Genomic DNA, 25,919 nt, shown 5'->3' with positions numbered 1-25,919 from the left:
CATAGGTACTTTGATATAGAGGAGGTTGTTACAGGTTCATCTCCTCGAGTAGCGTGGCATAGAACAGTTTATAGAGGAGAAATAAATAAAAAATAAGCGATTGTTAGAGCTTAGGGTTAGGAAGGATTGTAAGTGTAATATTAATTGTGGTCCAGTTAACAGAAATGCTTCCATCACAGTTGCAAGGACCAAGCCTTTGGGGCTTTAGTCTTGGGTCAGTAAGAAAGCCACAGGAAAAGAAATAGCCTCTTCTTTCTTTTCAAGCCATCTCCAACAGCAGCTCTTTTTATTTCGCTGTTCCACGGAGCCACAGAAACAGAAACAGGCTTAGTGAATCTCTATACCTCAGAGTAATTTACAAACCAAAAGTAACACCACAACCAACAAATGGGTCCTTCATACACTTCCAGTAACACTGGAAACAGTCCCAGAGCAACCACCAGCTCCCAACAGCCCAAAGGTCTCAGCGGAATTGAAGTCAGGATCCAAATTTAGCAGCTATGAGCTACATGGCGTGGTTCAGGTTACGAGAGGAAAAAGCAGAGTTTCTCATCTGCAGAGCCAGGAAGCAGAACAACTCAGGCTCAGCGTATGATTTCAGGTTGTGACCCTCCCTTTATAAGGATAAAACATAGTGCTCTCAAAACTATTGGAAAGCAGAGGATTCACAGATGATGTCCAAACTGCCCCCGATATTTTAGGGTCAGCTGGAGTGACCCTCGGGGCAAGCAAGAAAAAGATTTGTGGCACACATGAGTTCACAGAGATTGCAGAAAACCCAGATCAAAATTTGAGCTGCTTACCTTTTAGTGTCTTGTATATTGGATATGCTGGAATGTAACAAACCAGTGATACGTGTAACTTCTCAAAACAGCATCTAATGACTAATCCATAGCACTGTTTTATGCCCTTCTCTCAGCGAACTGTCAATTTTATATTCACATTTCCTATATAGCATCTCTTTCTACTATTCATGTTAGCCCCATCAGTCACAAAATCACGTTATGTACTTAGAAAGACTTTGACAGCTCTAAGAATTCAACAAGACAAAGCCAGCAGTGAATGCTTAAGTAATCAGTTCGCATTTTACCCAGTCTTGCAAAGCCTGAAGATCAGCTGCTGTTTTGCCTCCTAAAAATGCTTGGGAGTACTGGCATAGTCCCTGTACCGATGCATAGAGCAGTGGGACCCCTGTGCTGATGTCCCTGTGTCACCGAGGGGGTTCATTGGCACTCGAGGGCAACTCTGGGAAACAAAATCAAGTCTCTGCGCTCTCCATTGCTACATAATCTTGTCTCTTCTACCTTCACTTCTCAACAGTTATGGATTTTTCTTCACTTATCTGCACCGCAGGAGTGAGTGTTGTTAATAAGTGTCAGAAGGCACCCAGCCCTGTAAAAGGCATTAATTCTTCTATTACAGGGAGAAGTACACAGATAATAGACAGATTAACAGAGCTTTCTCTTCAGCTTTTATTTTCTATTCTGTAACATTTTCACCCTCAAAAACAAGGACATGGCCATTACCTGTATCCACTCTAAATCAGCTAGTAATTTACTGCTCACAAGTGACAAAAGGGAGTGGTCATCAACTGAGCAAATACAACGTTTTTCCAGTAACATCTGTACCACTACAATGGGTCATGACAGGACAATGATGAGCACATCAAAGCAACGTTCAGGATGTTAGACTAAGGCTTGTAAGGCGATGATTTTGGACAAAAAATCCTCGAAAGTCCCCATTATCCTAAAGAGAGGATGCTCTGCAGCCTCTGAACTAACCAGAACTTTGTCCTTTCTTTTTCTATTTTGTTGTGTTTTGTTTGTCCATCTCCAGCTCTCATTCAGATGAAGCTGATGGAGTTGTGGAGGCTACCTGTCTTCTGCTGCTCTGCTGCTGATCCATCCTCTCAGTTGCCATAGAGACAAGATCTGGAAGCCATGGATGGGCAGGGGAGGGAAGCCGCCGGCAGGCTCTCCGCCGGTGGGCTCCGGCAGGGTATTTCTCAGCAAGTATTGAGAGAGTCAGGTTCAGTCTCTGAAGGTGAGGAAGAGTCAGAAGGTGCTAACCCACTGACCCAGGAGAGGGACTCGCACACACATTATATTGCCATTCAAAGAAATTCCAGGTACTACCGGTCCATGAGGCTGCCGAGCAGAGAGAAGAGAAAGACTTCAAGAGAGGCAATGCACATGGGGCGCGCTACAGGTGAGTACTGACCCAAACAGCATTATGCTTCCTTTTCCAGTGAGATTAGGAACTACAGGAGTTGATGAGATTAGAAAAGGGACAGGGAAAGTAGAAAGCAGCTGAGCAGTCTGCTGTTACAGAGCACCCTAGCCCTATGGCACAGCTGGCAGAGGTACATTTATCCTTCTTCACTCAGCCTGGAAATGCAAAATGGTTGGTTGGTTGTGTAAACATGCTTTATGGTGGAGAATCAAAACAACGTGGGACTCTGCTCTCTAAGAGAAAAATAATTTAAACAGGGAAAGACATGGAGCTGTCAACGAAGTAGGAACTTCTTTAGCACACAGGAAGGACATATTCAAAAGTGAGATCTATACAAGTAGCTGTATGGCAAGCTGAGCAGTGTATAGAGGAAACAGTCAGCAAAAACAGAGATGTTTAGGGACCAAGCCTGTGGAAATTGCAATGGACTGTTATGAGAGGGAAGCAAGACTTCTCTGAAAATGCAGTTGCTGCCACCTTACACTGAAGACATCTGTAAGAAACACCTAAGCTCCTTCGAACTAGGAGGCTGAAATAACAGGAACACCATCCAGAACATACATGCACTCAGGCATGGCTTCAGTAGAAATGGAACGAGTTGGCTTTCTCTGAGTATGAACAGTACAGAGCATGAGTGCAAGGCCAGGCTTTCACTGAGCTGGCACCTTGTCTGAGCAGCTGTCTGTGAAAGAACCAAGAGAAAGCTATGAGAAGCTGAAGAGAGCCAGGAAAGGAGCTATTGCAACACGCTCAGAAGGGACTGGAAATGGGGCTGCAAGAAAAAAATGGAAGTGGTTTTAATCTAAACACTAGATGAGAGAGAACTGGAACTGTGAACACAGAAAATGCCCTTTGCTTCATCTCCCAGGTGTTCAGAGAAACTGAATTTTATAACTCCTTGTAAATAAAAGGAATCACAGTGAAGATACCTATCCTATCTTCAGATTATAATCTAACAGAAACAATGCACTGGACTCTGAACTTTGGCTAGCTGCATGAGTCAAAATGATACAACACTACTCCTGATGTTTGAGTGCTATGCAAGCCACTGAAAGCTACTGCTTTGTTACGTGGTAGTAAAGCACAACTTTTCAACTTCTGAAAGCAGATCAAATTCTCTAAGAAAACAAAGAACAGACATCCTCCACCCCAAAATAAAGGAGGTCTGGGAAATGTCCCCAGGAAAATAGGTGTCTCCTGCCTGCCTCACCAAGGGAGCCACTCTATTTCAGCAGTATAAAGACCCATTCAACCCTGTGGCATGGACAGAAGGAAAGTTCCCTCCCTTCTCCAAGTTTCCAAGCAGACAGCAGCAGAGCAAAGAGCTCCTGTTTAATATTCTGCTACTGTTGTCAATGAGGTTTGTGGATAAACTGAGCATCGCCTATGCCAGAGCAGGGCTGCTCTCCACCCTGCCAGTGCAGCAGCAGGACCGGAGCAGAACCGTCCTCTCACCGCCTTCCCAGAGCGCTGCTGCAGAGCGAGCGCAGAAGAGACTCGCCCTCTCTCCTGCTCCCTGAGCGTCACAGCCTCCAGACCGCTGCTGAGGAGGCCCTCTCCCCTGTCACCTGCTGGTGCCACTGCCGCAGGACCAGCACTGGAGGACGCACTTTCTTTATACATCTGCAGCGTCACGGCATCACGACAAAGGCACAGGAGGACATCCCTCCTGTCTAGCCAGTGTCACTGAGGAAGGACAAGCTACAAGGGCTTCTCTCTTAGCAGTTCATTAGAGCATCCACAGAAGCTGATCTGCACTCCTCTCCCCACTCTCCGTACTACCACTGCTGAAACAGGATCTGTTCCAAACAGGGCTTTTCCTCCGTACCTGCAATTGTTCAGCAGGACACACTGGGAACAACGTTTCTCTCCTGCAGTCCATACAGCAAGACCTGGGCTAGCAGCAATAGCTCTTTCTCCAGTATGACTGTAGCAAGTCCAGCTCAGAGACACAGCTTTTAAATTCAGCTAGGACTGTGTAAGCCCAGTCTACTCCACTGATTCCATCCCCTCTCCCTGAAACTGGACAGCGGGTGCTTCTACACCAGCCTCATTTGTAGCGGGAACCTCTGACAGCATTTGCTGACGTGCATGGAAGCAAGGGATGGGTGAGCTCTTTTATCTTGACTTCAAACCCATTTGAACAGCAGCTATCCAAGAGTCTGACTCAAGCTCAAATGTTAATCTGTTCTCACTTTGCTTAGGGAATGACTAGGGGGGAGGAAAGGGGAAGGAAAGAAGAAAGGAGAAAAGGGGAAGGAAAGAAGAAAGGAAGAGAGGGAAAGATACAGGAGAAAATACAGAGGAGGATACAAACTGGGAAAAACAGAAACTCAAGAAATGAGAAGAAAAATAATTTAGAAGAATGTAAATCCAGCAGAGAGAAGGGCTTTTATATAGGCACCCTTTGCACCAGCCATAGCTTTGGCTTATAGCCTAGGAGCTGTAAAACATAATAGATGCTTTCCTTTAACTGGAGAAAGAGTTTGTTTTTTAAGCAATCTCCTCTGACAGAAGGATAAAATGTTTAAACTATTCAAAAGGCAAAGAGAATAACTCAAACTAGCATTTCATAAGTCCTTGGCACTGCTTTAGGGAGTTCAAAGTCTGGATTTCACCCTTTCCCTCTGAAAATCCATAGCATTGATTAAAAGGGTGCGTCAGAACCCATCTTCAGTCAGAGCATTGACCTGCCTGTGCTGTCACCAGTTTGAAATGCAAACAGAATTATGACTTAGACCAAAATATTTCTAACAAAAAACAACAAGGCCATTTATCAAGAGGCCTCAAACAACAGGAGGTTTCATTTGAAAAGTGAGACACATCCTCTCCTGCCAAGTACTGCAGTAGTACGCCATGGACTTAATACAACTTTGGCTCCCTGTGAAAGGATCAGAGGTTCATCTGAGGGAAACTGGAGAAGCAATTAAAAGTAAAGGTCCTGTCTCACCCAAATCTAGCCTTCATTTATCCAGTAAACTGAACATCTACTGTGTGTCTGAAAGCAGAGCAGTAGTGAAGCCCCGACTTGGGAAACCAAATACTGGCATGCACAGGCACACACAGCTAAACCTTTTCTGCTTAAAAGAACTGCACTGAAAATCACTAATGTTGGGACCCAGTTTTTGGTGGTGAGAGTGCTACTCGCATACATAAGAACTGATATCATATACCTACCTTCACCTTTTCTCGATTGCATTTGCAGCTGTGACAAAGGCTGCACTATGCAAGCTGATGACAATTCCATCTGCTTTGAAAATCCAAGCTAAAATGTAGCCGTCTTTGTGTCTGTGGTCTTCCTGTTGCTTTTGGTGTAAGAAAACCACTACCTACAGTGGAAGTAAAGATGACCCTTACGAAAACAACTGTTTTAACACCCTCTTGGTTTTCTCTTATGACACAGGTTCACTCAAAAACAACGAGCCCGCCAAAGAGCCTCTGAACGTTTTGTCTCATAAGGGATCGCCATCTCCGGTAAACTCCGATAAGACAACGTTAGACGAACTATGGATCCAAAGGTAAGGAAGCGCACACGCAGGGTATTCAGCGTGCCTCCGCTGAAGAATATAGTCAGAGTGGTGTCAGAGCAAGAATGCCTGTTTTGTGGAAGACAGCTGGGCTAAGCAATAGCTTAGTGCTGTTCTCAGTCTTAATGATATATATCGTGTAGTATTAGCGTCGTGGTATAAAAGGTCTTATCAGCATGAGTTAGGAGAAGACAGTGAAGGAAAAAGGGGGAACAAGAAGACTGTGGGGATGATTGAAAAAAAGGGGGATGTGATGTAGGATCACCCAATGGCGTAAGCAAAGCAGGCAGACTGCCTTAAGCAGCTTGTTGAGAGAATAAGGAGAGCCTGCAGGCATTTCCTTCCAAAACACCCCAACACAAGGGTGATCCCCTTCTCAGCCTTCCCACAGGGCTCTCCTGAGGCCTGTTACACAAGCCCACACGGAAAACACAGGGTTTTATAGCTGAGGAAGTAGCTACAAAGATGCTTTCTAAACTATTCTGACTTTCTGTTTGCTCTTTACTTTGAAGAACTGATAAGCAACAGAGGTTTTCAGTGAGTTAGCCCCATTTTGGCATAAATCCCTCAATGACCTAGGTCCAGCAAAAGGCCCTGATCCCACAACCCATAAATTTACGTACATCCCATAAATTTACCCTCATCTCTGCTCTCTTGCCACTGCAGCCAGGCAGAGAGGAGCAACCACCTAGCCTTACATTTTCAAATATATGACTGAGGTATTCTCCTAAACTCCCTCTCCAGCTCCTCATCTCTCGTGTGTGTAACTAAGAGAGAGTCCCTCCTTGTACACAGAAATCAAGCTGATAGTGCTAAATACTTCCCCTCTAAAGGTGCATGCATTCTACTGCACTGTGTGGTCCTAATTACCAAGCCCAGCTGTGTTGGTATAATGCATAGTGCCATTCCAGGCACCTTTCCTTACAGAGAGGACTCTAGTGAAAGAAATTTAGCCAACCTGTCAAGTTGGATTTAAATGAATTAATTGCCCTGGCTAAAATTGATTGCCCTTGGGCATTAAACTGAGCATATGAAACGAGATAGTTAGAGTCTGCTGCGATGTCAAACCCATCTGCATTCCTCTCCTTGTGGCATAATCATCACTGTCAGCCTCTGACATCCTGACACCACCACTTAGGCAGCTCTGAAACGTGCAAATTCTGATTCTCCCTGGAGCTGGAAACAATGAGCCTGTGCTGGGAGTCAACTTTATCAAAGCTGCTGCTGTGCACAGAGTTTGACAGGTCAGTACAGGTTCTAAGTCATGTGTCTGCAAAAAGCAGGCAATGCTGCTGAGTGGCATCGTCTCTGGCAACTGAGCAGAGAAATTTGGCAGAGAATGAGACCAGAGTTCCAGCTTAAACTGAGCCCATGTACCCCTCTTCCCTTCCCCAAAAGATCAGCTGTAATTTATAAGAGACCCACTAGAAATCTGCATTATGAAAAGCCTGCAGGAGCCTAGGGATATTGCCATTATTTGCAATAATTACTATTCTCTCCCTTCTATGGGGAAAAGAGGCCACTGTGTAGATAAGGCATCTAAAATATTATCACTGGTCTCAAGAAATGCATTTAATCTCTCCCCAAAAGAACAAAACTGGTGCCTGTCAGGTAAGAGTTCTTGCAAAAGCAGAAGCTAGCAGTTCTGCAGAAAGGACAGTGTAGGCACCTCTGAAGAGCACTGGGAAGGTCCATGGGGTTCTCAGGAGTGAATCCCCACAGTCCTGAAGGCAGGTGAGGTATCAGTACTGCATCTCCTCACATTCAGCAGCATCCTACAGCAGCTATATAAATGTTAGGGCTGGGCAGGCACAATCCCTTCTCCCTGCATGAAGATAACCAGCAGGTCTGACACAAACGCATCCTTCACAGGTAGGGATGTCACTTCACATATAGCCATGGTACATCATTTAGAAAGGAAGTAAACACAGCTGGGAAACATAGTAAACGGCTCAGGAAAAGGAATCGTTATCTGCACTGTACTCAGGATATGGACTTTGACACTCTGATTAAGAGAAAGCACCACAGGCTCCTTCAAACCCACCGGTGACTTGAATCTCTGTGTCATTCAAAGCACTCAGAGTAGTAGTTTACTGATCTCCGAACACTCATGTCTGAAAACAAGATGACCTCAAACATTATTGCTGGTGTTCCAAAATCTGCCATACGCCCTCCATAAAGATACTTCTTAAGAGCATTTTAATGCCTAACTATTCTCAAATTATTTTTTCCCGTGACCTTTCTCCTGTGCAATCACCAGCTCCCCCTAAGCACTCCAGAGTTCTCAACAAGATCATGTGGCTCCCTCCTGGTCTTCCACGTTGTACAAAGACCCAAACCCCTCGCATGGCGAGCCACTTCCCAGCAACTGGGCTGACTTGCACTGAACATTTCAGTGCTGAGCTTCTAGCACAACTTCTGTTTTTCAGAGTAGCCAGAGCCAAAGACTTGGAAGGAACTGAATTCAGCAAAAGCTGCTCTTTCCCACTGTGATCAGTTCTTCCAGCTTCAGAGTGGCAGCAGTTGTGCAGACTGAGATCATAGCAAACCATCACAGAAAAACATCCACCCAGGGTGTCCATCCACAACTTTCAGCCTCAGCTGAAAGCGGCTCCCACAGAGACCAGAAAATTAGTCATTTCAAACCCTAGAAAGGAGATTCACTAATCAGTGTCTACCCTGTATTACCAGCTAATAGGATGTTGACCTCTCTTCACTTCTGATATAACACAGATATTTTAGCGGCATGACTATTATTTACCTACCCTTTCCCACTGAGTCAGATTCCAAAAATGATGCCTCTTTCTTATGGCCACTAGATACAGTGGAAGAGAAACTCAGCTTGAAATTTTGTGTTGCAAAGCTCACTGCGAGGTCATTGGTCTACCAGTGCAAACTATTTCTTTAGGCTGGTTATGAAACCTCCAATTCAGAGAAACAAGGATCATGTAAAAAATGTTTTATTATGTTTGACCTGAGCTCAAAAAAATAGAAGTACTACAACAGTGGATACAACTAGTCACCTTCAGCAGCAAGAGGGAGTCTAACTTGTTTGAATTCATGCAAACACCCGTATTAGAAAGAAACAGTACGCATGTGAAATAGCATAGCACTCTGAAGGATGCTTGTGTGAATTTGGGTTAGCATCCCTTAGCACAGCACTGTGTCCTGGGCAGCAGAGGGCACTGCTTTTATAGCCTAATTTAACCAGAGAAGCGGAGAAAGCCTGTAGAGAGGCTGAGACTTGCATTGCAAAAGGTCCTATACCACACTCAAGCAGCTTCTTTCTATATATGAAATAAATTTCTTATAGTCACCTCTTCTCCATGATGCTAATGGTGCTTCAATTTGCAGGTGGTGAAGTCGGGAATAGTTGGTGCAAACACATGTTGACCAAACCTTTCTATTTTGTCACACTACAACAATTTTTTGCTCTTTTATAGATAGATAGGTAGATAGATAGATAAATATTTTTCCCTATCCCTCTTTCTGTATAATCTGAATCTTAAAAAGTCTAAGAGCAACAGTATCTGCAGGGAGAAGAATTTTTTAAACTAATAAATTTTCAGTAAAAATAGCCACTGTAGGTATTAAAATGTTATTACTATCAGAATCTCCTACTTCACAGGATGATACAGAATAGTAAGCAACAAATACACAATCATAATTAAGTATCCTTCCAGCATGCAGCCAATGGAGATCCCACCTATTCGACTCAGCCTCCTCTTGTCAGGTTTTTCAGCCCAGTCATGGTTTCACTACCCATCAAGGTCTAGGCTCCAGCTCTCCCAATCTGATCTGCTTCATGTGGACATACCCTGACCTTCAGGTCCTCAACCAATCTCTTTGTTTCACTCCTCTTCTATCAGCTTCAGCTTGTAACTCCCCGCACAATTTCCTCAGCCTACTGTTTCCCACACATATTATTCCTATCTCTTCCCTCCTGCAGCTCGTATCTCAGTGTCCTGCTGTTCCTCAGGCTCTTCACCTGTTGGCTCCTCATATAATCTTAGTGTCCCACCCCTCCTCCTAGCTCCAGTGCCTTTTCCAACTCACCATTTCCTGAAGCACCCAGCTTTGGGCGAGTTCCTCCCTTCATAGCAGTCTCCTGGTCCAGAAGTAGACCATTCCCTCTCCATGCTTGAGTCTTGTGCCCTCTGTTTTTCAGTCAAGTAGTTTTCTCACCGTGCTGCCTGGACCCAGCATGAGGATCACTGAGGATAAAGCAGAAACAGCCTTTATTCACAGTGCTTAGAACTGGGCCAGGCAGTTTTTACAGATGCAATATTGGAAATGTTTCTCTCAGCCCTGAGCAGGGCACATGCTCTCTCCATGGGCAGCAGCTCAGGGAATTTAGGTGCTAAAATCTAAGTCTAAAGTTTGTGTGTATTGCAGAGAGTGGAAAAGGGCCTATAATTCCTATGGATTTTCATAAGCGTGGCAGATGAAGCCCTGGCAGATCCCAAATTTCAACTCTTATTTCAAGAGAAACCAAAGCTTCTCAAAGGATAGAACAACAGGTTTTCTATTTTCCTTTAATAGGGATCCAATAATATTTTCCTAAGCCTAAGAAATTGTTAATTGTTTTAATGTATAAAAAATAACCTGTCTATGGCAAATGGTCAGTAAGTGAAAATGTAACCCTGATGCTTATGAGCATCAAAAGGTTAGAAGCACCTTAAAGGTAAGGTTCTCATAATAGGAAGTTCTGAACATCTTTAGTTATTGGTAAGGCTGCCAGCCCCAACAGATATAATTAAGGTGTTTTGATGAAAACTTAAGGAGGTTCAGGAGAACAGATGTGCTCTTGGCCTTTAGGATCGAAAAATATTAGGGATGAGGAGTTCCATTTATCTCCCATTAAAAAGTCAAAAACCAGGAATAAAAATTGCAGACACACACCCGTTGTCAAAAACACTGCTAAAAACTACATGTGAACAGAGAGAACCTGAATGAACCTGAAGTATGAAAATATCCTTGACTAGGTATAAGGTTATTCAAACTTATTACTAACTTCACACTTCTCCACAAATTTGGTTAGCTCAGATTAAAACAGTGCTTCTTACCTCATCTTGTGGCCTTTCTTGGTGTGAAACTCCCACTGACTAGAAGGGTTTGGGGAATTTTTCATGAATAAGATCTGCTGGACTGCCTCTTCTCTTTTTAGTTTCTGGAAGAGGAGGTCTAATTTCTAAAAACTGCCTTAAGAGAACATTTAAAAACTGCATTTCAGCGTCATTTGAAAACAAGCTCGTTGCACAGCTTTATTCTAAGGATTGCTTTTGAGTTTAGATTTCTTAAATAAGAAATTTTAGTTCAAATGATTAATAATTTTTCAAAATTACTAGCACCTGAAAATACAGGCCAAGATTGGAAATTCGTCCTGCAAACATAGCTTAAATGAGATAATTGTAATAAACTAATTATAAACTCACACCAGTTATCACATTTTAAATGCAACCATACACCAGCTCAGCCAACATTTAAAATCTTTTCCAACAGCAGTACAGTGAAGCTGGGAACAGTCTGCAACCACATGAACCCCTTTCTGCAGAATGCATGCAAGCTCAAACCCGCTCTCCTGTGCCCACAGGGAGCTGCACCATGGTCACGCCCCATGTCACCAGAGCGAGGATCATTTCCAGTGCCTGTGTGCTTGGGGATCCTAAGAATGCCTGAGAGAAAACTGGGTGTTAGTCTGTCATGGTGTTGCATGACTTCTGTCACCAAAAGCATGGGGCACACAGCATCAGTTGTGTGGTGCTGGGGTAGGATTTTTAACTATTTGCTTTAGTGTACGTTGTTCCAGCAGTCAGATTCTTTCTTTCCCCCTACAACTAGACAGGGAATTGTAGATTGAAATAGAGGGATTTTGGTCAGAAAACCATTTTGTCATCCTGAGATTTCACTGATTTTGACGATATGGGGGGAAGCTTTTTACACTCCGATTCAAATCCTTGTTGATACAGTGAAACGAAAACCTCCTCCAAACTCCTACCGGATGGTTAAGATTAAGTGGAATGGGAACTTCTGCCTGAGCCTGCAGTTCTGCAGCAGCGTAAAATAATCCAAGGTGGCACTGCCATGGTCCTGCCATCCGTCTGCATGTCTGCCACCTCCACTGTGCTGGCACTCGCACTGAGCTCACCCTGTAGAGAGACAATCCAAACACACACAAAGCTAGTTCTACCAAAAAAAAAGAATCATTTTCCACCAGTTTAGCTGCCCAAACCTGCTCATCAAGAATGAGATGAGCATGATGAGTGCTGGTATAAAAGCAGAGGTAGAAATCTGCCTCAGGGAGTCGAGTGAGAAGTGGAATTGAGCAGCTAGGTCAGCTTAAACTGCACACAAAGTCCTAACAATTGTGGAAGCAGCGATGAAGAAAGAGGCAGCTACGCCAGAGCTATTCTACTTTGCAGAAATAGTCCAGTGTTGACTGACATAAAGGGATATCTAGTAAATAAGGCATTCACCAGGTTCAAGCACCTTTCCCAGTGAAAATGGAGAGACCGATCCGCCCTGGAACAGGCAGCAACATGTGGGATGTGAGGGAATGACACAGCCGTGACTCCAACTTGGATCCCTCACACCCAGCATGAACATCCCAGCCACCAGACCGCTGTGAGAGAATCACTTGTTTGCCTGCCTTCATTTTTCATGACAACTTTGGAAAGCTCCCTGTTTTGTCCCCAAACAGAAAAGCAAGCTTTGGAAAACTTTGACAATGTTTGCAGGAAAAAACATCTCCTTCTTGCTATATATCATTTTTACTGCAGTCCCACAGCACTGGGAACACTCTGTCACCTCACTTGGGACATAAAGTATTTTTCAGGCACTTGTTCTGTTTACGGACATTCTCTGTATGTCAACGTGAAGTATGAGAATAAGCCTGGAAAGGAAGCAAGTGCAACAGTTTTGAAAGATCAAATTACAATTAAAAAAGACAAAAGTTCTAAAGGAAGGAAAAGTAGACTATTAGTCATTGCTACACAGTGGAACAGACCTCTTCAGACAGAAAAATACAAGCTGTGGCCTCCCATGGCCACAGGGGGCATTTCACTCTCAGCTGGTGTTCTCACCTCTTCATAGCTTCCAACATTTTTATTATCACTATTACTTTTAGTGACAATTTTCATGTTTTCATCTCAGACCAAAAGTGAAATTATTTTGGAAAATTTGAAGGAAAAAGGAAGACAGGCAGGATCAAATAACCAGACAGTTATGGCATCCTGAAAAGATGCTTTCTATTTTTGACTGTTTTTCATACCATGACCCAGACACTTTCTCTAAAAAGAAATTTCAATTTGCAACAGATTTAACCCTTGGGAGTGAAGCAATGTTAGGGGTTAGAATCTGTTAAACTCTTAATGCATATTTCTGAAAGATTTTTTTTTTTTGTAGGTACACCCAAAAGTTACATTTAGCTCTATATTCACTCCAGCTGTGTCAGTAAGAGCTCATGCACTGACTTCCCTTTCCATACTAGGGAGAACTCCCCACTGCTTGTGGTCCTTCCCTCCAGAAAATAGCAAACAGCATCCCTGCTCTTCCAGAACTCAAAATAACGAAGAGGCTCAGTGCGGTTAATGTCCTCCCTCCTCTTTTCTAAGAAAGAAGCTTTTTAGCATCTTACCCACTTACTAAAACCCTTGACAATATTCTTGCCCTGGCAGCAAGCCACCAAAACGTCAGTCCTTAGGCAGAGCTTCAGATAGTCTCTGCCGCTTTATCCCTTCTACAAGGTTTTGGCTGCTGCCTCACTCATCTCCCTAAACACCCTAGCCCCCAGTGTTACCCACTTTCATCCCATATTGACCATCTACCCCGTGACAATCCCCCCCATACAGCCCCAGTTGTCAAGCTGTCCTCCTCCTCCTCCTCCTCCTCCTCTCTAAGTGCAAAACAGGCTCCAGCTCTCACCCTCACCCTGATTTTTCCTATCTGTTGTCTGATCCTTCCGACCTCCCAGTCTGGGACTGGACCTGGACTGGACTGACAGTCTTCCCTGAGTCCTCAATGACATTTCCAGCTGTTTTTCTCTTCCGTTCTGCCTCTTAATGACTTAAGGACTGAGCTCTCCAGTGTGCCAGATCAAGATCTAGTTCACATAAACTGAAGGAGTTTTTCTGAACATACAGTCATGTGCTGATTGGGAGCTATCCTGATACATCATTTAGCAAATACAATACAAAAATCATAAAAAGGAAACCATTTTACACATGCAGAACACCACAAAGATTTTATGTTGCTGCATAAATTACTTTATCACGTACAGAAAAAAACACGGTTATTTATGCAACAGGGAGAAAGCGAACACAAGGAATAGCTGAGTGTTTTCTGACTGTTAACTCCTCAATTGCAATGTGGTGCAGAAGACGGGTTTTTTTTGCTGAGGGTTACTAACGTGTAGCGAAGAGCTGCACCCAACCTGTCCGCAAGCACTCGAACCGTTCCGAGGGTGTAACCGTACTCTGGAGCTCAAGAGGATTTACCCCTGAGGCGGAAAAACAATTACCTGAACGAAGACAGATATAGATCATTGAGTACTGAGATACTTACTGCCTAAATGAGACAAAATATCCTTATGGAAGTAGCGACGCTAAGGAAGGGGAGACGGGGGAAATGACCGAGCGGGTGCAAAGCCCTGCTGCAGGAGGAGAGGAGGACAGCGGTCAATCCGGTGGGGTAATGAGGGGTGCAGTTCCCAGCAGGAAGGATTAGGCTGAGTTTCCCAGTTACATTCCTCCATCTCGGGGTTTCATTCCCGGAGAAGAAATGCACCATATGGACCAGATCTGGAAGCAGTTCAGGAGAGCCCCCCTCTCCCACCCCCTTTGCTCCCTCGAAGCTGGTGTCAGCCGCACGTAGGCAGAGAGGTGCAGGGGACGGGGGCCAGCACGATGCCTCAGGCCTGAGGGAGGAGAGGTCAGTGCCAGGGCAGGACCCCCCTCCCGCTGTGGGGTGGCTGTGCATGGAGGACAGGGGCTGGGACTCGGGCTGGTGCATGGGGTGGGATGGGGTGAGTGGGTGCTTGCTGGGGGAGGGTGCCTTGCTGGGGAGGGAATGGATGGAGAAGGGGCTTCCCTCCGTCTGAGGAAGGAGCCTCTCTGCAGGAGAGCAAGGGGGATGGAGGTAGGGGTGCCTGTGAAGGTGGGGGGCCCCTGGGGCAGGGATTGCTGCCTTCTGGGGGGGCCTTTGGGGAGGAGGGAGCCAGCCTCCCGGCAGAGGAGGAACCTGCGCTGGAGCGCTGGTGGGGAGCTGGGGGGGCTGAGGAGGTCTCTGTGGGCGGGGGTGCTGGGCACGAGGTGGGGGGCTGCAGGGGATCGGGGACTCTGAGAGGGGAGGTTGGGGGGGCACCTGAAGGGTCTGTGGAGGCTCAGGAAGGATTTTGGAGGCTCTGAGAGGGTCTGCAGGGGGGGCTCCGAGGGGCTGTGCAGGGACTGAGGGGTCAGGTGGGAGCTCTGAGGGCTGTTTGGGGGCCTCTGAAGGGGCTGCGGGGGGCTCCGAGGGAACGGGGTTGGGGAACTCTCATGGGCTCTGAGGGGTCTTGGGAGGGATTTGGGGAAGGTTGAGGGGGCTCCACGAGGATTTGGCAGAGCTCTGTGGGGCCTCGGGGGAGAGCTAGGAGCACGGAGAGGGGCTGCCAGGGGCTAGGGAGCTCTGAGGGGCTTGTGGAAGCCCGAGGAGAGGCTCTGAGAGGATTTTAAGGGGTCTCTGAGGGGAGAATCTGTGGGGACGCCTTGAGGGAGGTCTGAGGGGAGGCTCTGAGGAACCTCTGTGGCGATTTTGGGGGGGGAGTCCGATGGGGTTCTGAGGAGGTTTGGGAAGGCTCTGAGGGGATTTGGGTGAAGAGTCCCCGGGGACGCCTCACGAGGGGGTGTGAGGGGATGCTCTGAGGGGAGTTGAAGGGGGTTCTCCAGAGATTTTGTGGGGAGAACCCATGGGGACGCCTGCGGCGGTGACTGAGGAGAGGCTCTGAGGGGATTTGGGGACTCAGGGGGTCTCGGGGGACTGCGAGGGCGCCCCGGGGGCGGCCGCAGTTCCCCTCTCCCTCCCGCGCAGGCTGCTGCCTTCCTACCCCCGTTACCGTGGCAACCGCCCGGGCTCCCCCAGCCCCGCGCCGCTGCCGCCGCCGCCGCCACCGCCGGAGCTGCTCGGCAGCCGCCTGTCGCCGCCGGCCATGGAGCTGCTGGCCGCGGCGCTCAGCGCCGCCTGCGCCCTCGACCAGGACGGCTCGGCGGGACAGCCCGGCAGGTGAGCGGGGGGGGGGGGGGGGTGGGTGGGAGGGAGGGAGCGCGAGGGGCCGCGGAGGGGGGCGCCCCGCGGCCGCTGTCCAGCCGCCGCGGCTGAGGGTGCCTCCGCCTCCCGCAGGGAGCCCCCCGCGGCCGCTGAGGAGAGCCCCGCCGCCAGCGCCGAGGCGCCGCCGCCCGCCCACCCCATGACGGCCGACTCCTGGAGGAACCTCATCGAGCACATCGGTAAGGAGCCGTCCTCCGCCTCGGTCGCCGCCGGGGGATCCGGCCGGGGTGTCCGGCGGCCGGGCTCTCCCACAACTTGGCGGCTTTTCCCGTGCCCCGCGCAGGCGGCAGCACAGCAGCCCCTAGAGGTGCCGCCGCGGCGGGCCGGGCCCCTCACCCGAGCCGCTCCGCCGTCTCCCGTCCCCTTTAAGCCCCCCAAACCAGCAGCGTTTGGCAAATGAAACCCAGAGGTAAACCCAAGCGGTGCACGGCCGGAGGGAGCCTCAGGCGGGGGCAAGGCCATTGTGGTGTGGGAACCCAGCTCTGCCCTTGCTGGGCGCTTCTCGCTGTTGCTGTAAAACACGATAACCGTGGCCTTTTGCTGTCTTTAGGGCCATCAGGTTTGCGCGCTGCCGGGCAGGAGAGTTAATGCTTTCGCTGAACTGCTTTACCTCCATTCATACATAATGATTACTTACCGTCATTACGAAGCAGTTAATCGTTAAGGCTGCAGCCAACTTTCTGCTGAAATCTGATTTTGCATACTCAAAAAGGCGTGAGGCTAAAGTAGCGGGTCAGCTATCCCGTTGGACGTTAGCTGCACGCGCTGGGGACAGCGCGCATTTGCAACAGCCGCTGGTGTAGCATTTGCAACGGAGGAGTAAGTGATTTTATCGTTTGTGGTCTCTGTGTAAAGGCAGAGTTGAGGTTATCAGGGTGGCTGTGGAGGAGAGGACTGCTTACGCTTTTGCTCTTGTGGTATTTTTGATTTTGTTTGGGGGGGGGGTGTGCAGAGAGGACCTTCAGAGCTTGTTCCTTGGTTTCCCACATCTGAATTGTGACATTCCTCAGAGAGATTTGGGCAACTGCAAAGTTAACCCCCATCCTGAGGCAGGTTTTACCGTGGGAATATAGAAGCTTAATTTTTAGACAGTTATGTTCAGCTTTAGGAATGGAAACTGCAAGATACTTGAATCTAGAGGGCAGGAATGTAGCGCTTTGCATGGGAAACTCGGATAGATAACTCTGATGAGCAGCAAGGCGAACCTCCCTGGACGGAACGAGGAGGCTTCTCGTGCTGCCTCCGGGAGAGGAGAGCGGCTGCAGTCTGGTGTCAGGTTGTGGCGGGCAGGGTCGGTTCTTGGAGCACCGGATTCCGCTGGGACAGTGCTGGGGAAGGAGGTTGGTGTGAAACCAGCAGCCTGCCAGCGTCCGTCAGACAAAACAGCCGAGTTCAGGCCTTCTGGAGGAAAGTGGCGAACAATCTGCATGGATGTTGCCAGATCTGTTACTTGCTTTTGGCTGTGTAGGTACTAATCTGCCAAGGCAGATGTGTCAGTATGTTGTCAGTTTACTGGGACTGTGCTGCTAAGAGGCATTATAAAAATACTAAAACCAGCAGGACTTCAAAGCAACCTAGTGGCTATATTCATATATATTTTTATGTGCTGTATATCAGAGCGAAGCCATGGGATAGCTCTGCATGTGTCAGTGTAACTGCAAGTAGGTCTGTTGCACCTTGCTGGAGGAGACGGGGTTTTGACAACCAGAGATACTATGCTAATCCCCAACAGAGAGGTCATTTCAGATGGCTGGAGCACTCTCACTCCCTTCCCTCGCTCCTGCCTTTGAGGCATTAGTGGACTTTTTGCCTGGAACTGGAGCAGAGAATTTCAGAGAAAACGTCTCTGGACCTCCTGAGATTTTACATAGCTTTCAATGTAATAACGTTTACTTTAAGAGCACTGCAAACTCTCTAAGGCAAGCATTTTCCACAATTAGGAACTAGTTTTTTAATTTCTCTCCCAGTTTTTGAGAGAGCTGGGAAGGGAGACTGTGACAGCAAAATTAAATGGAATAAATACAAAGGGAAAAGTCTATTACGTACTATACAAACTATGTAAACACCCCTTAGGAAGATCTGCCTTAACCACTTAAATCAACAGGCGACACCAAGCCCATGCTCTGACCACATGGTTAACCTTTAGCCAGGTCACAGTAGGGACAGCTGGGACATTAAGCAATGAATGGAGCTTGTACAGTTCTCTGACATTTTGTACTTCTGCACTTACTAAATGTAAGCATTTGCTAAATCATCGTATCTTCTGAGTCATGTTCAACTACTGATCTCCGCTTCTTTCTACACATTCAGTCAGTTCCCAGATGTATTGCTCTCCTTTCAACACGTCAAAAGCCTCTTCCCTGACCTTGCATCTGTTATGCCTCCCATCCTGTGTTGTGACCATCTCCTGCTTCATCTAGAGCATGGCTTCATCTTCTTTTGCATGGCTTCTCTCCCTTTCTCTCTCATCTAAGCCACTGTAACCTTTTGGCGACATACGGGTTGAGCCTTTACACCAAGATAGCACAACCCTCTTTGTTTCTTCCTACCCTTCTTCTGCCTAAACATCTGCCTGTCTTTTCCTTCTGGTATCACCTTTCCGCTTCCTCACCATATTGCTGTCTGTGATAGAGCTTCACTCAATCTCTCTTCAGCTCCATCCTTAAAATGAGTTACCTTGCTGTCATTTCCAAGTGAGTTCTGGTGGTAGATGCCTTTAGTCACTCAGATCTCCCTGTGTCTGTATTTGCCTGCCACTGAAGGCTCCGTAGGTCTTACCTGTTTTGTTGGTCAGACAGGGAACCTGGAAACAAAACCAGGTTTTCATTTTCTGGATTTTATCTCCTTAAAAGCAAGGGGGAAATTCGTCTTGAGGATCTTTTTTAAAGGGCTGCTCTCCAGATCTGCACAAGGGACACTCAATCCCCCTTACACAAAATAACATTAATTGCCTCTGACTTGCAGGGCAGGCCCACCAGCACAACATGGCTGTACAATCAGACACTGCAAGTATAATTATCTCCAGCATGAATCAAATGGATAGATCATGCCTCAGCTTCCCAGCATGTTTTCCCTCAAGTCAAGCACTGCCTGTACTGCTGCGGGGTGTTACTTCCCAGCCTGTCCTGCTCTGTGGTGCGCAGTTTGGTGGGGCGGCAAGTACCCGGTACCCTACCACGCCAGAGCCTTCAAGCACAGGCTGAGCTTACACATCAGCCCCACTGAAAGCATCTCCGATTTAGCAGGCTCTCTGCTCCATTCCTGAAGGAGCCTTTCCACCCCACTACATCCTCAGCACCCTCACCGACGCTGAATAACAGGCAGAAATGCTTAGGAAAGCCATATAAGCCTAGTTGACGCAGAGAGAAATTACATAAGTAGCAGCAGCATGCAAAACTTCAGGGGAAGTCTCCTCTCTTCAGTTATCGTGTAGGAAGCTAACAGAAGACTGTATGGTTTCCTAGGCACAGCTAGCCTTATTGCTATTTTAATCTGGTGTTGAACGTCTTTCCAGCGAGAACAGATAACAGGATACGCTCGCAGACTGCGGTGAAGCTGTCCTTGTGCCTGCGCTTTTCCCCAGCATATTTCTGATACAGTTTTAACGGTAACTGGTACAGAGCCTTGTGAAAACTGGCCTGGAGATTTAATAGGCAGTAACATCTATGTTTCTGCCCTCCCTAGACAAACTCCTGGCCCAGTTGTCTCTCACCTTATTACACATGGAATCTGCTTCTGAGATCCAATGTTGTGGATGCGTGTGACCAGCTAGATTTTAACCCCGAATGATTCAGACAAAATAAATTACATAGGGTTTGGGTTTTTTGAACATCAAGAACTTTTCGCTTTCTGCATTCACAGTACACTTTGCAACTCAAGTATAAACCAAGGGAGATAATGTAAATTGTGCTCCTTCAGCTTGAGTAAGTGAGGAGAGTGACTCAGAGCGGGCTCATGCTCTCTTGCTTTTTCATGTCTTCTAAAATACATTTTATAGTCAAGCAATTAATATTCTGGGTCCTACAGATGGCTCAGAAAGAGAAATGGGACAGTTAGAAAGCCCTAGGAGAGACACAGGATCTTCTAAAGATGGCCAAGGAATTTCAGGGTTCCTACCTTTTTTGTGCCATCAGTTGAAATCAGAGGTAGGGGTAAATTCTGTGCAATTTCACCTGCTCCTCAAGTTAGTAATTGAAACTCAGAAGACACCTCGTGTGATTGATGTGCTGCAGGATGGTGTGAATTCAGAGCCTTTTCCTTAGTGCTGTGGCATTCAGGTACCTTTTGAATGTTGATTTCATGTCTTCAGTTGTCACAGAAACTGAGAAAAAAGCAGAAGGAAAGCAGAAGAAAATTAAGTAACACGTCCAAGGCTAACCATGAAGTCAATACCAAGAGACACTAGTAACCGTAGCTTGTTGTCCCAGTGCTTCACCTGTCCATTACTTGAACAGCAGCTCAGTGATTTTCATGGCCATCAAATTGCTCTTTTAAAGTAGTTTCAGTGTATGCAGTAGTACTTTTCCAGGCACACAGTTAGACATACCTACCGATCTATATAACCTGTAATACAATAATATTGCAGAGAAAATCAAGGTTTAAAAGGAACATTTAAAAGTCTGACGAATAACAAACCACTTCTTTCATGCCTTCCGATTGATCATGGATTCATCTGACTGTGTTACGAAATGTTTTGTGAGAACAGATTGTTGACAACACCTTAGATTTAGAAATGGCCTTCTATTAATAGTTTCCACTTGTGGATGAACTGGGAATGCTGTAATTGGCTTTTTCGCTCAGCATGGAAGGGATCTCTCTCACCTCTGCTGAGAAGAACTAACACAAAATAAATATCCTTTCCCACAATACCTTTCTATTCTTTTGTTAAGCTGTAACCTCTCAGACCTGTTATGTTGCCTCCTAGGGCTCTTGTATCAGGAATATCGAGATAAATCTACGCGCCAGGAGATTGAAACCAGACGACTGCAGGATTCACAGACAGACCCTGAGGAGAGTTCACCCAGCGAGGAAACCCCATCTGAAGCAGAACCTGCAAGTACAACTGAAAGCAAAGCTCCACCACAGATCAGTTTGCTGAGGAACTCCAACTCCAGGTTCAACTTATGGCAGGATCTTCCCGAGATCCGGAGCAGTGGAGTCCTCAGCATCCTCCAGCCAGATGAGATCAAGCTGCAGGAGGTAATGGGGGAAGGTGGAGTGTTTCTTAACTGGGTTGCTGCTTAAAAGAGTGAGAGCAAATTAAGTCAAATGATCAGGATTTAAAAATGAAGAGCTTCATAGCAGTCACAGACAAGCCTTGCCCTGCTGAGTACTCTTCTGTGTTACACTGGTTAGCACCACTCTCTCTTTTTTTGAAACTACAGATGTTGTTCTGTGTGCTATTGCTGCTAGACCTTTCTGTAGCAAAAAAGAACTTCTTTTCCCTTTTCTGATTCAGCGTTAGGAACAATTTACAAAGGAAGAGGGATAATGAAGAGCCTCTTGCAATAAAGCTCCTGGTTCCCAGTGCACATTAATCCTCTTCTGAAGTTACTAGCAGGATACGTACTTTCCACCAGAAGCCTTCGAAGAATTCAACCGTTAACTGTAATCTGTTTTAAATGTGATGGCATTAACGGAAAGGGAAGAGATAGAGACTGATGAACTTCCTTAGTTTTAAGTGTAGTTACTTGGAGTGTTCTGCAAAACAGTAAAAAATTATGGCAGGTATATTTGCATTTTAGCCCTACAGTGCAGTGACACCACTGTTTGAGAGTCATACGCTGTTAATTTATAGGGCTGCATCAAACAGTGAAAGGAATAGGTGGGGGTAGCTGCCACAATTAATGAAAACATCAGTCACACAACAATTTACAACTGGTTGCTAGTTTGGATAGCGTGGGGAGCATGAGCGCTCTTTGTCCATGCATAGCACTGCACTCATAGCCAGCAGTGGGGATGAGCAACCCTTTTTCAGTGTGTGACATGCGTTGTAATATGAGCAATGGGCCTTCAAAGGCTCGATCCCGTGAGTCCTACTGTATACCGGCGCCAGGATTAGTTCTGGTGAGACCGTTGTGGCAGTGTACCTGTTCAGTCCTGGCTCATGAGATTGTACCCGAAGTGCTGAAGAACATCTCAGGGTGTGAGCAGTTGCCCCGAAGTTTACTTGGATTTGCACAATCCACATTTATGCATCCCTTGTGTATACGGTGCCACCCTAGTCCTGGCCAAGACTGTAATTTCAGTGTTACGCTGGCAGGGCTCATGTTGTGAGCCACAGGGGTGTGATGGGCATGGCTGTGGTGCTTACACCCGTAGTGCAAGGGACCGGTGTTTATGCAGTGTAGCTTGGGCTGGCAGCACAGGCTGTTAGTGTGTCAGGGTTATGGCTGAAGGTGACTAAAATGATTTGTTGCTTTTCTGTGTTCTTCTGCACTGGTTATATCAGATTTGTTCTGTTTACCTGGCAAAACACGCTACTTCCAACTGCCAGCATTACAAACACAATCTGGCATGTGAAAAATTACAAGCTTTTCTTTTTCTTTCTGCTTCAAAATTGTGAGTCTTTCATGGAGAGATATTTGCTTAAAAGTTTGCATTATAGTTTTCAAAACCTGCTATTTCTGTTGAGTTATGTTCATTACCTGTAGGTGTGTTAAGGAAAAAAATCTCTGTGCTGCTAAACCCCAACATGAAGTGTGCTGAATTTTCTTCGTTCCGCTTAAATAACAACAGAAATAAGGCAGATGGAGATGGGACAGTGCTGCCTTAAAGAAGTACTGTGCTTTCCTCTGATGTTAGTTTATCAGACCTGAAATTTTCTTCCTATTTGTTCTGGGATTAGCACAGTAAGAGATTATAAAATTGCTCAAAGCCAGAAAGCTGTGAAATTGGCTGAACATTGAATAGATAAAGTGGAGAATTTGCTTTGTGAGGAGAGTCAAGGACAGAAAACAAGGAGGGCTGGAGAAATCACTGAGGCAATTAGAGAGATGATGTTGAATTTAGCCTTGCTATAAGCAAGCACTTGCTTGCTCCTGCAGTGCTGGAACTGTACTCACTTATGTTGGATATGAATTGGAAGTGTGAGCTGTATCCAAGGGCTTGATTAAGTGAATGTAAAGTGTTCAGTGAATGTAAATTGTTCAGCTGGAGAATTGGAGGAATTTACCTGAAGTACAGGGCAGCAGAATTCTGGAGTAAATGTCTTAAAAGGACAAAATCGTACCTTTCTGACCTATTTTATCTTCAAAGCTTTGGTAAACACAGAGAGTAGAAGAGCTTGCAGCTCTTCAGCCAGGAAAGGTAGAACAAGAGTATTATTTACACCACAGGGAGGAACACCACTACCTGAATGGAAAGAAAGTTGAAGCAAACACCCCTGTTCACAGCTGAGGAGGGGAACACCACCATGGCTGTGCTGGAGCAGGGCTTAAACAGTCAGAGAAAAAGTTGCTCATCTTCAGTAATCTGCAAAATGAGAGAAGACAAAGAGGAGGAATCTGGTCAACGTTATTGACCATGACGGAAAATGACTAAGCAGGTTATCAATACAAGATAAAAAACAAGACACAGGTGCTTTTTAAGCATCAAAACGAAAAACTTGTCTGGAAGAGCAATGGATGCTTGAAAAGTGTCACGGAAGGCAATTTGTCATTGTCCCCATTGGAACAAATGAACCAGAAAATGGAGTTTCAGGAATGAAAAAAAAATCCCAACAAAAATCCAAAAACCCACCCCCCAGCAATTTCAGGAAAAAAAAAAATGTTGCAGCATGGCCCATTAACACCAGCAACTCAAACAGAATTCAGACAGCAATGGCCTCTGCCACACCAGCCTTTTTAATCTGAAGTGAATATGAGAGTAGCAAGATGTAAAGCAACAAGTCTGGAAGTGTCACAAAAAATGTGGGTGCAAATGCAGAAAAAGGAAGAACAAAAGAAAAAGCAAAAGACATGTTACAGATCACAGAGCTCAGGGAAATATGGAAATTATATGCTACTGGAATAATTATCAGAAATGACCAAGTTATTGATAGGGTAGTTTTAATTATCCAGACATCTGTTGAGCATCAAACACAGCAAAACATGAATCACCAAGGGTTTTTTTTTAACTATACAGAAAATGTAATTACACAAGAAGAACAAGCCAAAAGAAATGCTTTTTGGGTTCTGACAGGGAGTCAACGTGGAGGAAATAACACGCAACATGTATGTAGCAGGAGGAACAAGTGGCTAGAGAGAAAACACACTCCCTGTATTACATGTGATTTAGGCTAAATCCAGTTCTGTCACCAAGGTACTAGGCTCTGAAGAGGTAGTGATTAGAAGAAACAACATTTAAGCAGTGCAACGTCTTTCAGCCTAAACCTTATATTAGACATTGGCATGGCCTTTTTGTGGAGTGGCTCCAGTTTATTCCTGTTTCCCAGTTCAGTTCTCTACTTTTCAGTTTGCCCTTGCTGTATTTACTGTATAGCTTCTTCGTTTTGTCCTTATCCGCTTCCTAACTGTATTGATTTTCCTATGCTGTGTTCATCTTCTGTGTTTTAGGAGATTCCAAGCTGAGTGGAACTTGCCAAAAACAGTTTACTGGTAAAAATAGTTTAGCAAAGTATTCTCAATCTTAGAACTGAACCCTTTTTGCTGAGATGTATGAGCTTTGATAAAGTTTTTGCCAGGGATTATTTGGATTTGGGTCACTTGGTGTTAGAAAAAGGCGCAGAGGCAGACTAATCTGCACCATGTGTTATGGTGTGAATTTAGATCAGAGACCTGCTACTCTGAAAATTTTCTTTGCTCAAGCAAAAGAGGGTCTTGAACCCAGTTGCGTGCACTGGTGGAAGTGTGCCTCTTCCACCTCTCTATGGAAGAGGAAGTTTGACAGGTAGGCAGTCTTTCTTTCTTGTTCCATTTTCACAAAATGTCCAAATAAGATTTAATTTCCTTTCCTTCTTTGAGCAAACCTTAGATTTAAAACCTCTAAACTTGCTGTACAATGGAGCTGCCTTCCTCCAGGGAGCTCTTGTGATGGACTTTGCACTTCTAGCCTGTGAGGGCAACCAGAACTGAGAGCTGATCACAGCCAATGCCGTGGCATCGGCTCAGAACAACATCCCTCCTAGACTAGACCGGAATTCCTCCTTCTTATCTGGTGGTTTACATGAAGAGCAGGGCCATTGGGAACAAATATGTCCAGTCTATATAATAAAACATCATATTCTCTCAACATGGGTTTAGCCTATAGGATTACTTACTCTTGTATTTGGTAACTCTTAGTTTTTCTCCTTTATCTTCTACATTTCCTTCTTCTTTAGGCTTCACTCCTCTCTTTCTTTCTCAATCTCTCTGCCAAAACATAAGCAATGAAAACTGTTAGTATAACTTTTACATCACTATGAGATTTCATGAAGTTAATGACCCAGAAGACTGATGGAACAGTGTTGATCATGTTTCCGAGAGATAGTTTCAGACCATTTGTAGACCCAGGGAGATAATATTACATCAATTGACATTTAGTTCAAAATTTTTTCTAGTTATTTTTGCAATTCTGAGACCAGAAGCTCATGCTTTTATTTTCTAGTGACTGCTTAGAGCTAGCAAAGTTCGGTTATTGCACAGAGATCACATCATTACAGCACATGGTTGGACGTTCGGTGCCAGTTTAGGAAGTTTGCAGCTCATACTTACCATTCTAAAGGGAAACAGAAGTCTGGGCTCCTTGGAGTAGGTGCTTTGGGTCTGCGGAGGACCACCTGGATATCCAAAGTAGATTAAGAAACTTGTGCCTTACACATGCTGTGAACACTTCCAGAAGCTTGTCCCGATCAGTGGAGATGTTCTTTCTTTCCCGGCA

General features: G+C 45.8%; 1 protein-coding gene across 1 annotated transcript in view; it reads left to right on the top strand.

Annotated features, from left to right (window-relative positions):
* Positions 1-1,940: 1,940 nt before the first annotated feature.
* Positions 1,941-25,919, top strand: part of NGEF (neuronal guanine nucleotide exchange factor) — a gene marked incomplete at both ends in the record, with an annotated part of 39,058 nt that continues 15,079 nt past the window's right edge. The window contains 5 exons of the mRNA XM_082003582.1: positions 1,941-2,208; positions 5,636-5,750; positions 15,825-16,016; positions 16,134-16,240; positions 20,986-21,260. Coding sequence (XP_081859708.1) covers positions 1,941-2,208; positions 5,636-5,750; positions 15,825-16,016; positions 16,134-16,240; positions 20,986-21,260 — 957 coding nt within the window. The remainder of the gene's footprint in view (positions 2,209-5,635; positions 5,751-15,824; positions 16,017-16,133; positions 16,241-20,985; positions 21,261-25,919) is intronic.

Source organism: Phaethon aethereus, assembly GCF_964289735.1.
Source record: "Phaethon aethereus genome assembly, chromosome: 9".
Taxonomy (NCBI): Eukaryota; Metazoa; Chordata; class Aves; order Phaethontiformes; family Phaethontidae; genus Phaethon; species Phaethon aethereus.
This window is presented reverse-complemented; position numbering and strand designations above follow the sequence as displayed.